Source organism: Prionailurus bengalensis, chromosome B2 (assembly GCF_016509475.1).
Source record: "Prionailurus bengalensis isolate Pbe53 chromosome B2, Fcat_Pben_1.1_paternal_pri, whole genome shotgun sequence".
Lineage (NCBI taxonomy): Eukaryota > Metazoa > Chordata > Mammalia > Carnivora > Felidae > Prionailurus > Prionailurus bengalensis.
In genome coordinates, this window is record NC_057349.1 from 52,434,610 (window position 1) to 52,452,409 (window position 17,800).

The 17,800-nt window shown below is 34.5% G+C and overlaps 1 protein-coding gene across 2 annotated transcripts in view; it reads right to left on the reverse strand.

Annotated features, from left to right (window-relative positions):
* Positions 1–17,800, reverse strand: part of HMGCLL1 (3-hydroxymethyl-3-methylglutaryl-CoA lyase like 1) — a 192,212-nt gene that overhangs the window by 98,960 nt on the left and 75,452 nt on the right. For both annotated transcript variants that reach the window (XM_043591675.1, XM_043591676.1), the window contains 4 exons: positions 16,159–16,254; positions 14,021–14,169; positions 3,066–3,129; positions 1,299–1,487 (listed from right to left, as the gene is read on the reverse strand). In XM_043591675.1, coding sequence (XP_043447610.1) covers positions 1,299–1,487; positions 3,066–3,129; positions 14,021–14,169; positions 16,159–16,254 — 498 coding nt within the window. The remainder of the gene's footprint in view (positions 1–1,298; positions 1,488–3,065; positions 3,130–14,020; positions 14,170–16,158; positions 16,255–17,800) is intronic.

Below are 17,800 nucleotides of genomic sequence, written 5' to 3' on the forward strand. Positions count from 1 at the left end.
ACATGAAAGGCTTTTGCACAGTGAAGAAAATCATCAAGAAAACAAAAAGGCAGCCTACTAAGTGGGAGAAGATATTTGCAAATGATGTATCTGATAAGGGGATAATATCCAAAATATACTAAGAATTCATACAATTTAACACCAAAAAAAAAAACCAATAAAAATAGGAAGAGGACCTGAATATTTTTTAAAGGAGATTCCAGATGGCCAACAGACACATTAAAAGATCCTCAATATGACTAATCATCAGGGAAACGCAAATCAAAGCCATAATGAGATATTGGCTCACACCTGTCAGAATAGCTGGTCTCAGACAAGAAATAACAAGTGCTAGTGAGGATGTGGAGAAAAAGTAGCCCTCACGCACTGCCGGCAGAAATTCAAACTGGTGCAGCCACTGTGCGCAATGTTACAGAATTTCCTCAAAGAATTAAATATACAAAGACCATACAACCATATTTCAACTTTTGGGCATTTACCTGAAGACAACAAAAACACTAATTCAAAAAGATATATGTGTCTATCCATTCTGTGGCAGCATTATTTACAATAACCAAGATAGTGAAGCAATCAATGTGTCCATCAATAGATGAAAGGATGAAGAAGATGTGGTACATATATAAACAATGCAGTATTACTCAGCCCTAAGAAAGAATGAAATGTTGCCATTTGCAACAACATGGATGGACCTACAGGGTATTCCACTAAGTGAAGTAAGTCAGAGAGGAAAAAATAAATACTACATGGTTTCTCTCATATGTGGAATCTAAAAACCAAAACAAGCAAAGAAAAAAGCAGAAATAGACTCATAAATACAGAGAACAAACTCTGGATTGTCAGAAGGGAGTAGGGTATGGAGAATGAGTGAAATAGATGAAGGGTATTAAGAGGTACAAACTTCCAGTTATAAAACAAAGTCATAAGCATGAAATGCTCATGGAATATAGTCAATATTGTAGTAAGTTTGTATGGTGCAGAGGGTGACTACACTGACTGTGGCAATCGTGCATATAATTACTGAATTACTATGTTGCACCTAAAACTAATATTGAACTACCCTTTAGTAAAAAAAAAATAGAGAAATTTTATCAAATAAAATTAACAGGAATAGGAGACATCATTGCCCTAAAAATAAATGCGCAATTTGCAGATGTTTCCTGAGTACTTGTCATGGGGTGGGTAGTTTAAATATTATATTCGTAGCAATTTATAAATATTACTTCACTAAACCCTTTAACATGTTTATATTATCATTAAGGATACCCATTTTACACTTACACACAAATAACGCAAAATACCTGAAGGGCCGTAAGGATATTTGCTAAGGCTTGTCCATACGTGTCATGGCAGTGAACAGCAAGCGCACTGGGTGGGACTTCTTTCATGACACTCTCCAACATCCTTTTCATGCTTCCTGGAGTTCCCACTCCAATAGTGTCTCCTAGAGAGATCTCATAACAGCCCATGCCATATAATCTTTTAGATACCTGTTGGGAAAGGTGAGAAGCTAGTAAAACAAAATAAAAAATAATAATAATAATGGAAATGAACAAATTCAAACCCTGTTACTCCTTAGCAGACATCATCTACAAGTAAAAGTCATACCTAAGATCAGTTATGTATTCATGGGAAACACATATTTTAATTTTCTGGTCCTTTTCCTTGGTTATTAAATCCCAACTATTATATAAAAGTTTTAAAGACATTACTATAATTATCTTTTTCTAATATTCAAGTTGGTCTTAGGATCATAACTGTCCATCTCCATGTTCAGTTATGCAATTATAAGCTACAATTTCAATTATGGGAGGCTTACTTTCTCAGCCCTTTAAACAAACAGAAGCATTACAAATTTACTTTGGAAGTAGTATTTCTCAAGGCATGAGATTTGAGGTCACGAGATATCAAAAATACTTTCAGCTTTGTCACGAAGTAGTTGTGTGATTGGTAGAGTCACTTAGTATTTCTAACTTAATACTTCTGGTTCATGAATGGATGCACTTATGCCAAGTAACCTGCAAATTCCCTTTATGTTGGATAACTAAGGTTAAGTCTAGATGACTCACTTAAGGTTGCTGGTCATGCATTCTTAATGCTTCCAATCTGCCTGTTATGCAGTTCTCTTCAGCAACTCCTCAGACATTCTGGTGCAGTAATGGAGAGCCTGAGGGTATGTGTGGTCCATCCATAGACCTCATCCATGAGGCAAAAGGCAGCAAAGCAAGGGGCTTGGTGGACAGGTAGATTTGGAGCCTAGTTTTTGTGGAGCCTGAAGTTCTATCGTTTTGGAAGTGTTTTTTAAGAAAATAATATATAATTGTGAATGCAAATTTATAAGGAGTCTTAGAAGGGTACCATATAGGTGAAGGACTAAAATATTTAAGCTTCTTTATTTCACGGTATATCTGCCTCTGTGTGCAAAGGACTTCCTTAAATAGACTGGGATAGCACGCATCTGAAAAATCTGCAGCAAATTTCAAAAGTTCAAATGAAGGCACAAAAGAGGAATGGCTTTAGCCAAATCAAAGGTTTATCCTAAGTTCTGAATTTCTAACAATGTCATCTTTAAGGACTATTATCTATTCCTGCAAAACTGCTCTCTAATGAAAGGAACTGGAGTCTCAGGACGAAGTATAGGATCTCAAAGGGATGAACAGTGTACAGAAAAAGCAGTGTATACACTCTGATACAAGTGCCCAAGTATGCAGGACAAGAACACAGGGATGATACCTGAGCAATCAAAGTTTAAGTGTGCATGTACAAACTTCCCTGACATTCTGATGGAATGTGGAAAGGTCACCCACTAAGTTCCACCCATGTAAAAATGTTTCATCTATGAACCCCAACATGAGCAGACTCAAATGTTATTTAACTTTGAATAGTTGTACCAATATATACATCTTCAGTGTCAAAATGAAACTACTGGGTAAGTGATCGATCTTGTCTTCCATGTTTCTCCTGAAACTTGGTTGTGCAGATGCAATCAACAGGAAGGAGAACAGCCCGCTTTTAAAACTATTATACATCATTTTACCAAGAACCAGAAAACCACAGGTATATCTTACTTCTGTCACTTTTTGTGGTGTGATGTTTCCTTCATACGGACAGCCCAGGGTGCAAGACACATACCTAAATTTAAAATATAGAGCCATATAAATATATAGATGATTTAAGTCATTTCCTAATTTCCATTTTATAAAAATGAATAGCTAAAAAGTCATCAAAATATTGTTTACCCTAGTCCATTATTATTCTTAGAACAAAGAAAAACAATTTTGGAACATTTTTAACTTAACTCAATTTTTTTTTCTAATAATGACAATTTGATAAATGTTATTTGATGGCAGATGGAGTAACAGGTGTTTATCTTGTGGAATTATTTATGCTATAGCAGCATATGAACATTCAAAGCGGAAGATACCAGTGAACTACATAGTTTTATTTAAGTAAGTACACACATCCAACTGTTAAATATCTAGTTCTTTGGAATCATAGAGAAATAGTGAGTAGATGACTAACTGAATTTCTCTTCACTCCCATCTGGATCTTTTGGCCTCATTTAGATAGAGTCATTAATCACCCCAAAACTCCTAGAGTTGGCCACAACCTCAAAGTTCATCTTGTTTATCTCTCGTGGGTATACCTAAATCATCCTATACGAAGAGTGTCTAGTCTACGTTTTAAAGGCTCCATATAAAGATATTCTGTAAGCTTCTTCAACAATTTACTCTAATAGAAAAAGTCAAGCCTTTCCTGAAATGATAATGATACTTTTCCATCTTAAAGTATTAAGCTTTAGAAAAGGCCTGTTTTAGCTATTTTCAGCTCAACACCAATCCCATTTTATTAAACTTTCCTCAGAGATTTTTACAACACTTGTATTAAAATAATGCATCATGTGTCTGATTGTCAGGGATGAAGCAATTCACATGAGTGAGAGAGGGGTGGTAGGAAATGAGGCTGGAGATCCAATTCTGTGAGCCAGAATATAACAGGCTTTAGATAATAAGGCCCTTGGAATGCCATGCCAAGGAGTCTGAACTTTGAGATCACTCAAAATTATTAGGTAACGTAGTGACAAGATCAGAGTAGTTTTCCAGAAATGTTAATTCTCCGGGAACTCTGGAAGTGGTTGCCAACAGAAAGGTGGAAGCAAAAACAAGACAAAAGATAATACCATATTTCCTTGATTCTAAGATGTTGTCCATTATAAGATACACTATAAATTTTATAACAGGTTTTGGAGTAAAAAAAATATACATATTAAATATATACATATATATTCAATGATTCAATACATACTCATTGATTCTAAAACCATAATCTAATTTCAAAAGTATTAAAATGTGAATAGAAGTTGTGTTTTGGAATTAAATAAACAATTCAGTAAGTCAAGTAAGCAGTAAAGAAGACAGAGGGATGAATAGGATAATTCAAGTACAACTTGAAAGTTATGCAGGAAATCATCTCTCTGCTCTTGCAATTACTATAATTATCTTATTTGAATAACTGTGTAAATTTAAACAAGATATGTAGAAAGAAAATGTTCTATAAACCTAACACTTGGAAAAGGTGGCTAAAGATGAAAAAGAACATTTTCGATTCAGATATAATGATTACAGATAAATAAATGAATAATTACTTCATTCTGAACCCAAAATATCTAGATGTGGTTCAATACAAAATCCAAGCCATCCATTTACATGCCATCCCTCTAAATATGAAAAACAATGTAAGAAAAAACCAACAAATTCAAAACGATATAAAGCAAACCAACCTTTCTTGCATTCTTTACTATCTGGCCATAACTACCCTTTGGTAACATCACCTGCATTTTCATTCACTCAAGTTTTCCCTCAGACTCCTTCCCAGGCCTAAGGTTTGCCTGGTCTCCATTCTTCACTGCATTTCATCTTCCTACATTCTTTTCCATCCTTGTGAGCCACTTCTCCCACCTATTTACACATGGGGCTACTTTCCCCCCGAAACAAATGTGATGGTTCTCAACTACGTTCATTACCTTACTTTAACATCCTATAAGCACAGGTTGGCAAACGAAGACCCATAGGCCAAATCCTGCTCATTAGTCTTTTGCAAGTCAAATTTAATTGGAACAATGCCATGCCTATCTGTTTACCTATTATCCATGGCTATTTCTGCACCATAAGAGTTGAATAGGAGCACAGAGATTATCTGACCCACGAAACCTAAAATATTATTATCCAGTCTTTTACAGAAAAAGCTTGCTGCTGGTAAAAAGTGAAACATTTTCATGAGTATGAAATGGCCTCCCCCATGATAAAAATAGTCTATATTGTCCGCTTTGAATAGTAGCTAAAGTCAATTTCTATAGCAATCTATTAGAGTGGTTCTCAAACTTGCCTGCACAGAATCACCTGGGGAGTTTAAAAGCCAAAACTCTAATGGTTGACACACTCCAGTCCAATTAAATCACAAACCTGAGGAACTAAATTCAATCACCAATATCTCAAAATAATTTCTAAAGTTCCATTTAGAAACTTGCCAAAATTGAAAACCACTGAAACATCAGCAATACTACCTCCCCTTGAATGCCTGATTTATTCCCTTGTAAAAAGTGTTAATACACAGATTTTAGTCTCAAGAATCTCACTACTATGCCCCAGCACTTTTTATCTATTTTCAATTGGCTGGTAGTTCAACTTCTCACAGATCTATCTTGAATCATTTCTATTCTGCTGAAGCCCCAAACTGCAACCTCTCCATTTCTTATTTTATCCCATTTCTTACTTCTGGCTTAATGTCCTTTTTACTGAACTACACCGTTTAGTTCTTTCAGTAATGGTAAAGTTTTGCAGACTATTTTGTCACCAAATAATTTTACTTCACCTTCATTAATGTTTAATAGTTTGGTTAGGTATAAAATTCTAGGTGAACAGTCATTCTGCCATTTTGAGCATATTTCACTAGCTCTGGTCTCAGTTTTGCTGAGGAGAATTTTGCTATTTAATGGTAATTCTGTTATAGCAATTTTAAAGTAATTTGTTCTCTGTTTATATCTAATATCTAATATTCTGCATTTTACTATGAGAATGTCAGGACTTATACTTTAATATTAACACTGATGTTGTTCCTCAAATCTAGAAAATCCTCAAGGTACTAGTTCATCAAATCTATCTCTAACATTTACTTTCCCTGCTTTCTCCTTCTGAAAATTCTGTGAGGCACTCTCTCTTAACCTCATTTTCAAAAGTTCTATTACATTTTTCTGTGTTTTATTTTTGCAGTTTCCTTGAATACTACTTCTAGTCACCAATACCCCTTTCAACTGTATGTAATCTGCAGCTGAATGCAATCATTTCCTTTATAAATGTATTTATCATTTCAAGAAATGTTTCTTTTTGTAAAATCTTCATCATTTTCATAAAGATCTATTACGTTCTTCCTTTGCCTCTGTATTTTAAGGGGTTAATTTAAATTCTTCAGATTGTTCTATTTCCTTCTTTTCTGTTAAAGTTTTCCTGCTTTTCCTTTTTGCTTCTTTCTCTCTTCTTTCTTTTTGCTTCTTTGTATCGTCATGCGGTTTGTAATTTTTACTGTATCTTTCCATGGTGATTTTCCTTCCTATGGGAGTTTCATGAGACTCTTGAGTTATTCAAGTGTCTCTATAAACAAGATATGACTGCCTTTTGTCCTTGCCCAGTGGACTTTACCAATTCTTGGACAAATTTCTACCTTAATTTCTTATTTGGGGTTTCCATAATATTCCACAAATTCCATTGACTTTGCATTGGCAAAGAGGAGATTCCAGGCTCCAAGAATCATCACTTTAAAATGCATGTTTTAGTAGAACATCTATCTCATATCATGTCGACATTAAAATCCCATTTTCGAGCCACTAGGAATTTTATCTGAAATAGATACTCCCAGGTGCTAGTGGCATCAACCTGCATCCTCACCACACTTTCTTTGATGAAACCTGAGGACTTTCTTTTCTGAGTTTAGCTATATGTTTCAAAAATGGTTATTTTCATATGTTTGTAATGGGAACAGAAAAGGGAGTCTTTGCATCAGTTCAGTCCCCCATAGTCTCTGTCTTTCATCATTATGCAGATAGATAACTCAAGGAACAACTCCAAGTCTCCGGAACATTACAAATTGGTTTCCTGACACATTGACATGACATATTAAGCTCAGCATGTCAAAAATGATGCTCATTCTTGCTTCCCCTGCATTTGCCATTTAAAAAAATGCAGTCATTTTCAGAGTCTGTCCTGCCAAATCACTTAAAGGTCACCTTTGAGAACATATTCAATAACCCAGATACCCTGGTTCTTCCCTTCCAGCCTGTTGCACGTGACATCTGCTAGTGCCAGTCCAAACACACAGAACAGTCCCTGAGTATTTTCCTCAGGACAGCTGCATACATTGCCAAGCGCTCTCCTTGCCTCTGGTCTCACACCACTCATTTGTACACTAATACCTATTGACAAAATACGAGGACTACAGCATAGATCTGATTAGTTTTACACTTCAAAAATCTATGGTGACTTGCCATCGTCTACCAAGTAAACTTGGTATTCAAGTTCAGCAGTTTGTGAAACCTCTTTCTACCCCTCTCCCACTATACACCCTGAAAAACTCCCCTTCCAGTGGAAGTAAGCTCTTTCCTGTTACCTAAATGCTTTTTGAGATTGCTCTTCACAATGCCTTTGCTCTTTGTACATTTCTTACCCTGCCTGTAAAGACCATTATTTCTGATTATGTTTCCCTATATTTACCTATCTTTAATGACTTCATTTTATTGACACCTTCTGCATTAAGTTTCTCCATATAACCCCCGAGAAATTTAATATAGTATTACTTTAAACTTGAATAGGATCTGTCTGTATGTCTCTTAATGTATTTGCCTTTTTTGACAGTTAAATAACAATGTCTATATATACTATTTTCCCAGTCTGCTAGAAACTCTTTGAAGTTTGGCTACTTTTTCATTTTCATATTCCATACATTATCACTAGACAGTACATTATATAAAACATTCAGTATTTCTTGAATGAATTCATGCACAAATGTGTTATTTAAGGTGCCATTTTCATTATTTAATTAATTTTCTATGAAATTCCTGATCTTTACTCTAAATATGTAGTTACATCCAGGGTATTAATGCACTTACTTCTAAATCCTGTAGCCAAAGATGATAGTATATGAGTTCAGACTTAGAACAAAACCTTAAACACTATATAGGATGACAGAATAAGAGAATGGCCAATCATATTGAAGATAATTGTGCTAACATTAAAGGCATGGTGTTACAATAAATTCTGTGGATGGAAGGCTGAGTTATTTTTATTTGTGCTTGTGAAGGCCATTTATCAATATTGTGCAAAATCATGATAAAAGAGAAACTGAGGCAATCAAGTCTTAACAACTTTATCTGGTGAAACTGAGTCATGAAAAAGCACCTACATTGAGGCCTTACCCAAGGCCTTCCCAGTATTATCCTCTGTCCTTTAAAATCATTCTGGCAAAAAGCAACAAAAACGATGAGCCTGGAATAAACGTCACAAATACTTGCAATGGAAACAATCAATGACTGCTATCCTCAGAAGAGAAGAACAATGCCAAGAATGAAGAGGTGACATGTAATGTCAATTAAACATAATTAAGACATTTAAATGTAGGAGCTGTTTTGATGCAGTCATGCACAGTATGTCTGCCTATAAACAATACAAAATAGCATTCCATTACTAATAAGCCAACCAAAAACAGATTGTGAGAGCCTGCTAAGCACTTAACACTACAGATAATGTAAGAAATAAATACAGTCCCTGGGTCTCAAGGAGCAATTCTGCTAATTCTCTTTTTGCTCTGAAATGCTAATTTCATGAGGAATGACAAAACATGCTCTTCAAAGGCTCTATATGAAGGCTGTTTAGTGATGACTACACAACACAGCTTACACATATTAACTATTGCTGGGTAGGTGTTATTCTGATACACAGCAGTGCCAGATTAATATGTAAGGCTAAAAAAAAGGATACCTTCAAACAAACCATATGTATGACAGAAAATAGCTCTAACAGATGTCTCATTTTTAGAGTTTTATGTACCATGTTTTGGTAAATGAGGTTTTGAATTGCTCTTCAAATTTTTTCTTCCAGGCCAACAGAAAGGCCTCAGTCTAAGATATTGGAAAGGAACTTGGCCGATCAACTGTACACTTGAAAGATGGTGCCATATATGCAAGTGAACTCCCCTGGGGTAGACTGTCCAATGGAAGGTATTTGCTACATTAGTCATGAGAAACATGGTGTATTTAAAACATTGAGACTTAAATAAGGAAACTCATTATCACACTCACCAATATTACTACTACCTTCAAGATCAGCATCAGAATCCATAATAGCATGTTGTATTATGCAGAGGAAAAATAAGAAATACATGTGCAACATAACGTAAATGGTTTGGCTAAGAAACAGGTTGCAAGTTCTTAAATAAGTTTGTGTTCAAAATTATCTCTTAACGGGAAAACCAATGAAAACTGACCACTTTGAGGGAGAGGAATCTGCACTTACTTCATGGCCATTTTATAGGTTAGAAATTATACAGAGCTAAGCAACTCATCAAAAAATAATTAAGCACAAGAATTTCCTAATATTAACATTAATTTCATCGAAGAAATTGGCCACTAATATACATAATACAATTTTATCCAGAAGCTGTTAAACCAGACTGGATTATAATTGCTATGGGATAAGCAGAAAGCAGGCGGTGAGGGTCATAGATCAAGAGATGCATAAAATATGCACTTTAGAAAAACAAATGTGAAAAGGACCATTGAGACAATCCCAACATAAAAAGCTTTTTTCATTGTGAAGGAAATCGTCAACAAAACAAAAAGGCAAACTACCAAATGGGAGAAGGTATATGCAAATGATATAACTGATAAGGAGTTAATATCCAAAATATATAAAGGACTTATACACCTCAACATCAAAAAAAATCCAATTAAAAATGGGCAAAACACCTGAATACCTTTATCCAAAGAAGACATACAGATGCCAAGAGACTCATGAAAAGATGTTCAACATCACTCATTACCATCAGGGAAATGCAAATCAAACCACAAGGAGGTATCACCTCACACCTTTCAGAAGAGCTAGTATGAAAAAGATTTAAAAAATAGAAAGTGTAGATGCTGAAGTGGAAAAAAAAGACCCCTTGTGCACTGTTGGGGGGGAATGTAAATTGAGGGTCACTGGAAAAACAATATGGAGGTTCCTCAATAAATAGAAATTCCATACCATCCAGTCATTCCACTACTGGGTATTTACCCAGAGAAAACAAAAACACTAATATGCAATGTAAACCATTACCACATCCTAAAATGATCTTTGGTTTTTCTGTATCTAAAAGTTATATATGGTTGTCTATATTAACTACTAATCTGTCTATTATTCCTTGTTCTCATTATTTTGCACATTTTTTTCTGGGAATTTGAGGAATCCAGCAGTTACGGTTCATAGTTAAATATTTTTGCATTTTGTAATTCTTTAAAACAAAGTATGGTAATTTTGTTTGGCTTCCAGGAAAAATGGTACAAAACTACCTTCTTTCAATTTTTAGTAGGCTCAACCTTTCAGAGTAATCATGGTTCAGATCATTTGAAGTCATTTTACAGAAGAGGCCTAAGATATAATTATATAAGAAGTTTTGCTTTGATATGCACAACTGCTGACCTTTTGAATTTGTAATGTAGATTTCTAAGCCTTTTAGTAGTGAAATTGATAATGGCTCCTTAGTGATGGTCTCCTTTTTAAAAATAATATTCTCACAAAGAGAGTATGTGATTCTTGTGACTTCATTTAAGGTAGGTCAATACTCAGACAAAAAGGAATAAAACTAAATGTCTCATATATTAGTGCACTACTTCATATCTTGAAGACGTTCCAATTTTGGAAGGATCTTGACAAACCAAGAGATAATAATTTCAGGAAATGCATTGATAAAAATAGAGAAAATCATTACATGTATCACAGAGTTTTATTTTTCTTTGCCTTTTTAACTTTTTAAAAATTTTGTTATTAGAAAAATAACTTAGATATTTTAAACATATGTCATATGAATTACACATTAAAAATGAAGTCCAAAATGTAAACATTTCATTGCTCATTCATATATAATGTATATTCAGTGGTAGTTAGCTGACTTTGCATTTTATGTCAATGATCTGGCATGGTATGTTTTCGCAATGTGTCCCAGATGTTATGTAAAGTTCTGAGCACATATAAAAAATGTGTACACATGCATGTGTATATGTGTGTTACAGGATGGGGGGGAATCAAACCACAGCCTTAATAACTTTAATAAAAGCTGCTATTTAGACCATATGAAGGTTTACTATTTTTATTAAAATTTAAATGGTTTTAGTGAGCATTTATAAAATGTGTACTGCCTTATGGCCTTTAAATCTGACAGCTGATGACATAAATTTTCTGGACGGTGATCAAGTACATGTTGACGCAGCTGCTGCCATGTTGCCATAGTAAGATGCTGAGGTGTCTGCTTCAGTTTCAACTAGTTGAACATGACTCTCTTTCTTAACTGAGTACCAATGACCTATGACTTCTAATATTGCGTATCTAAATTCTAGATTGCCAGCAAAAATAAAATCTAATTTAAACTCTATTAACATTTGGGGGAGTAGGTAGATAATTCTCATCTGCACAAAGAGGGAAGTCACATACTAAAAGGCCTATTTCTAAAAATGAATACTGTTTCAGAAGATCTAGGAGTTGTGCTCAAAGGAACAAAATCTGCATTGGAAAACACATTTATTTATTGTATACTTCTGCAGTAAGTCTCTAATGTACTCTGCTGATGGCACTGGACTGTGAGTCAGTTTTTGTCCATCTTGCACTTTGTACCCTTCTTATTAAGGCCTGGCAAACTTTTTAAGTTATACCATGGTTAGAAGTTTCTTTATTGGGGTGCCTGGGTGGCTCAGTAGGTTTAGCATCCAACTCCTCATTTCAGATCAGGTCATGATCCCAGGGTGGTGAGATCGAGCCCTATGTCAGGCTCCATGTTGAGTGTGGAGCCTGCTTGGGATTCTCTCTCTCACCCCCTAACCCCCTCCCCAACTCACACACACTTTTCTTCTTCTTTTTTTTTTTTAATTTTTTTTGTCAACGTTTATTTATTTTTGGGACAGAGAGAGACAGAGCATGAACGGGCAAGGGGCAGAGAGAGAGGGAGACACAGAATCGGAAACAGGCTCCAGGCTCTGAGCCGTCAGCCCAGAGCCTGACGCGGGGCTCGAACTCATGGACCGCGAGATCGTGACCTGGCTGAAGTCGGACACTTAACCGACTGCGCCACCCAGGCGCCCCTCACACACACTTTATTAAAAAAAAAAAGTTGCTTTACTGATGGGACAATATTAGTTGCTCAAAACTCAGTATTCAAGAGGATTTAAGATTTCTATTAAATATATTACCTATTCTACTTTATAAGAGAAAAACAGATAATAAAATATGATATTAAACAATTTATGTTTACATCCATCTTCTAACATTAAAAAAACTTCCTATTTGAAGTGCAAGCTGCACATACACTTTACTTTGCACAGTTATGCGTTTTTCAAATTTCTAATGAGTGACTTTACTGTAAAATCTATACCCCATATTTAAAGATGCATTAAAATACAGTAGCTTCTTCATTTTTCCCATTCTTTAAAAAGAAAGAGACAAAACAGCTTACATATGTTTGAATTTAGAAACTTGTAATACATGGTTTTGTGGCTATTCACGTTTTTTTTTTTTTTGCCTTAAGAATACACATCCTTTATTTTCTGTCTATGGATACACATTTCTTGGTTTATAAATTTTTCTTGCGTGTGCTTTCCATGATGTGTATATTTTAATTACAAAAACAATTTTGTATCTTTAAAAACTCATGCTGAAAACTATTGCTATGGAGAGAGGAAAAATAAGCTAACAAAAGTAAGCAAACCAATAAGACAGTTCCCCATGGCGTGGTCTAATTCTATTTGCTCTCCAAAGGACCTTGGTTGAATTCTAACCCTTTTCTAATGTTGTCACTCAAAATTGGATCCACTTGTCTTTCTCATTAACCCCTAAACCTCTCCCTGCCACTACGGATTTTTCTCTCCTCAACTGAAGGAAGTAAACCTGTATCCAAATCTAATTATAGCTATCAGACTTGTCTTATGAATGCTATACGTCTTAATTGATTTCCATGAGAAGACTATCATACCACTATAATTATAAAAAGCAATAGAAAATTAGCTAATGTCTTAGAAACAAATTCCTTCTTAAGTGATCATTTATTATACATTTCATAGAACATGGGTCTAGGAGTAGAGCCTGTTTGCAGTACATGCTCCAACTGCTGGTTCTGGAAGCAGGTAAGAATCAAAGCAGATCTTCTCTCTCTTCCTCTTCCCCATTTACCTTTGCTTTTGGGTCACACAGAGAAAACAGGGAAATCGGCTGTTGAAAGGGATGCTGAATGAGGGGAAAGATGGGCCGAATTTCCTGGGGCAGCTTGAAGGCTCAATTTTATGTTTTAAATACTCTATTGAAGGTCTACATAAAATAATTTTGGAACAAAAAATAATAGGTCTTAAAAAATTTTTAAAGATGTGGAAACCACATTAGAGGGTTCCTTCGCAAATGGTACTATGAGTATACACAAATTGATCAACCCAACAGTAGGCTGAGATGAAAAGATAGTTGCATTTGGGTAAGTGTTAATAAGATGAGTAACAATGTCAGGTTTGCAAAGTCAAGTCGGCCTCTGATCTTGGAGCACTATACCCTCTAGGCTAGATAAACTCTAATAATTATTAACTGGTATTCACGAGACAGATCACTATACAGTGATGGCCTGATCATACAAGGTACAAAAAACACTCTACATATATTATGAATGCTAAAATAATAACTACATAGTTCATATACGAACTTAAACAATAGATAGTAACTAACTAGAATTTGTGGAATTTCATAAATACCCTCGTGCTGGAATATTCATGTGCCTTGCCGACTTAACAACCTCCTCAAACTTCTCCATGCTTTCTTCAATAGAACAGTTAATATTCTTCTTGCTAAAGGATTCAGATGCGGCACCAAAAACTGATATCTCGGTGGCTCCGGCAGCAACCTGAAAAAAGAGAATTAAGGGCAAAAACAATTAACTTAAAATATGTAAATGATAACAATAGAAGAAATATTAATTACTCAATAAAGGCATACATGTATTCATTAACATTTGCCTTGGAATTCACAATTAGAGTCTTTCATCTTGCCACATAAGCTCTTTTCAAACTTACAAGTATTTCGTGATAACAAAATAATTCCCCAAGCTGCAACACTCTATGAATCTATGAAACTATGAAGTACAGAATCTATGAAGTACAGAAAATAGTGATGATGTTCCAATTTAATTTCATCTTTCCTAAATTATGCGTAGGTATCAAAAATATTTTAACTGTAATTATGGAAAATACTGGCACCCCAATAAAGCCTTTTAATATCTATGGAAAACATTATTTTTAGACCAATTATTAAAGAGTAGTAAATGCTTTCTGTTCTCCTCTTCCTATAACCTAACAGAAAAATGTTTTTCCAATTCATCATTTAGACTTTGCGCCAAATTTTTTTCCTGTCTCTTAAGCTAGCTTCCATTGTTTCATACCTTGACTGCTACAACATACTCTTGTATGTCTAATGTCTTAATCCTCTTGCCTAGTCTTTAAATCCAAAATATTAACCTAATATTTTTCCCTTTTGCCATCTTAAGTCCTTTCCCCAGACTTCTCCAGTGACTTGTTTTCAAATATCACATTTCCTCATTTTCCAGCTGGATTTTTTAAGACTTTCTATTAATGTATCTGTAGCACTGTGCCTAGATTCTCCTCTCTTTCGGATACCCTATTAATGTATTAAGAAAAAAAAATCTTTTTTTTTAATCCAACATTTAAAAAACACCAATTGGCTTCCAGTCCTCCACCAAAAATAAATTTTTAACTTCTAAAATCAAAATTCTACTTTAATACTTACTGTGTGCCAGAATTTTAGTACTTTAGTACTTCTATCTGTAACCCACAATCTTACCCATTTTACAGATGAGAAAACTGTGGCTCAAAGAGGCTAAATAACTAGCACAAAGTCCCAAAGCTACTATAAGTTATCAAGTCATGCTTTGAGAACAGGCATGCCTGACTCCCAAGCCATGTGTTCCATCCCATTATTTGCCCTCCCCAGCTACTGTTGAGGGTGTACTCTCAGTTCGTGTCTTTTTCAAGGTGGAGACATTCGTTACTTTGTTAGGACCAACGACAGCAATATTTATAATTTCTTAAAATGCCTCTTTCTTTAGAGTAGAATAAAAAACTTACACCAAAATTAACAAAAGAAGAATGGTTTTAACAAAGATACACAACAGGTGATATATCAATGAGCATCTACAACCTCAACTTTATGCAACACAGTCCCAAATACAAAAGTGAAAAATAATAATTAACACCAGAAATAGCTGGTGAAAAACTTTTATGACAAAGCCATTTAAGCACAACACCTCAAGCCTTCTTAATATTGCCTTGATTCCTCTTGTATGTGTCATTATCAAAGTTTTTTTTTTCACATATAAATTCTTAAATCACATAGGATTGGGAGAAACAAGCCGGAAGGGGAGAATAGGGAAAGTTGCTAGAGGCAGTTGTAAGTAACAGTGGTTAGCTTCACCTACAGGGAGGGAACATCAGCAACAAAAAGCTGATCCAAAAAAGTTGGCAAAAATGATCCACTACAATAACACTAATATCGTACTGAGAAATGTTTAAGTTAAATTCAGTATTCCTTATTTACGCAGGAAACACAAAATATACTTTCAAAAGAACTTCAGCAAAATGGATAACTATTTTTGTGTTTTGATTCCTGAATGGTTAAAATGGAAGGGCCATTTATGTGGAACACTTTAGTCCATACCAATACCATGGAGTTACAGATCACCAGGTATTCGTGTGCATACATTAGCATTTATGCAGGGTAACAAGGGAGCCACATTGGATACTGTTTTAACTTTGTAAAGATCCTTAAAACAGCAAGAAGCATTTTAAAAGAATTTTAAAATAATTCGCAGCACACTTACAGCACGGTGAAAACCCTGAAGATTAGGAGTAAGGACAGGATATCGAACTCCTGGGTATTGATGAATGCCTTTCATCACTTCAGTGTGATCAGCCATCTGAAATATGTAATAGTTATATACAAATATTTAACTTTAAATATTTTGTCAAGCAAATGTTTCATTTTTCAAGAAGGTTATAATTACTCAGGCATTTATATTCTAAAATTAATGTCAGAAATAATAAAGCTCTGTCAAGATAGCTAATGATAAGTAGTTCGTAAGGTCATAAATACATAAAAACTAGATCTGGGTTTAACTTATTCACATAACAGGATCTGGTTAAATGAGTGATTATGAATAGTCAGCAACTCTCTACTATTTTCACTTGGCTGATCTCTGGTCTCCTTCTTTTATTTCACAGCGCAACCTTCAAATACTCCTGAGACTGGGGAAAATTTTAAAAGCAATATGCCATGCTTTTAACTTCCATGTGAAAATCTCACATCCAAATAATTTTCAATGTTTGAAATTTTACATTATTTAGTAAAAAATTACATATCTTTTAGAATAATTTAACAAGGCTGAAATCATAGTATATATGTTATTTGGTTAGCATGGATGTTTCAGTAAGAGTCAGAGTGCTCTCTGAATTATCATCAGATTACTATTTGTTCTTATAATGCAAACAAATGCATACAATGGAGTAACAAACAGGAAAATTTAACCCATCTCTCCAAGACTTTATTTTTCTATATTTTCTGTGATCCTATAAAAAATCAGCTTTATAGAATCAAAGTTACTAGTTTGCCACAAAGTCTATTATTTAGCCTCCTAGAGCAAATAACCGATGATCAAATCTCATAATCATCACATAGACAAATTATCACTGACATACCATGAGCTTTATATAATTCAGAATAAATTATGGCATAAACAATAAATATAAGGAATAATATATAAACAATGAAAAGTACAAAAAGTGAGCACGGGGAAAGCCATAGAAACATACACCAAACCAAAATCTTTACCTTCAATATGGGAATGGATAATGAAAGACTTGTTTTTTACCTATATATCTTGGCTTGTTACAACAAGTATTTTTAATTTTAAAATGCAGTAAAAAATTAATCAAAGTACAAATGCTTTTCTTAATAGAACTACACAGTTTAAATATATTAAATATTACAATATTTACTCCTATTAGCCCCTTAGTCTTACTCTCAGTGAAATGCCAGTGGAATTAAGTAAATGAGTTTTAAATACATTTTAAATTGAAAATTAAATATTTAAGATGCAAAAAAAGGTGCCTCCCATTGACTGCCATCCTACCTTATTGACATTTAAGTCTCCAAGTTTCATACAATCCAAACACATTTACTTCTGTCGAAAACATGATTCTTGCTTACTTATTTCTTAGAGATCACATCCACTGTCTGCCAACCAATAACTGCATTCTTTACAACGACTATCCCCCATGGTCATCTACAGTGCATAAAAGCCAATGCTCTAATTTCATGCTGAGACTATTTGACTTTAAACCAGATGTTTATTAAGCACCTACTGTGTCCAAACCCCTATGCTAGGCCTTGTGGTAAATATAAATACAGGAAAGTAAGGTCCTTGCACTAAATAATTTGGGGAGATAGCACAGATGCACACAGAA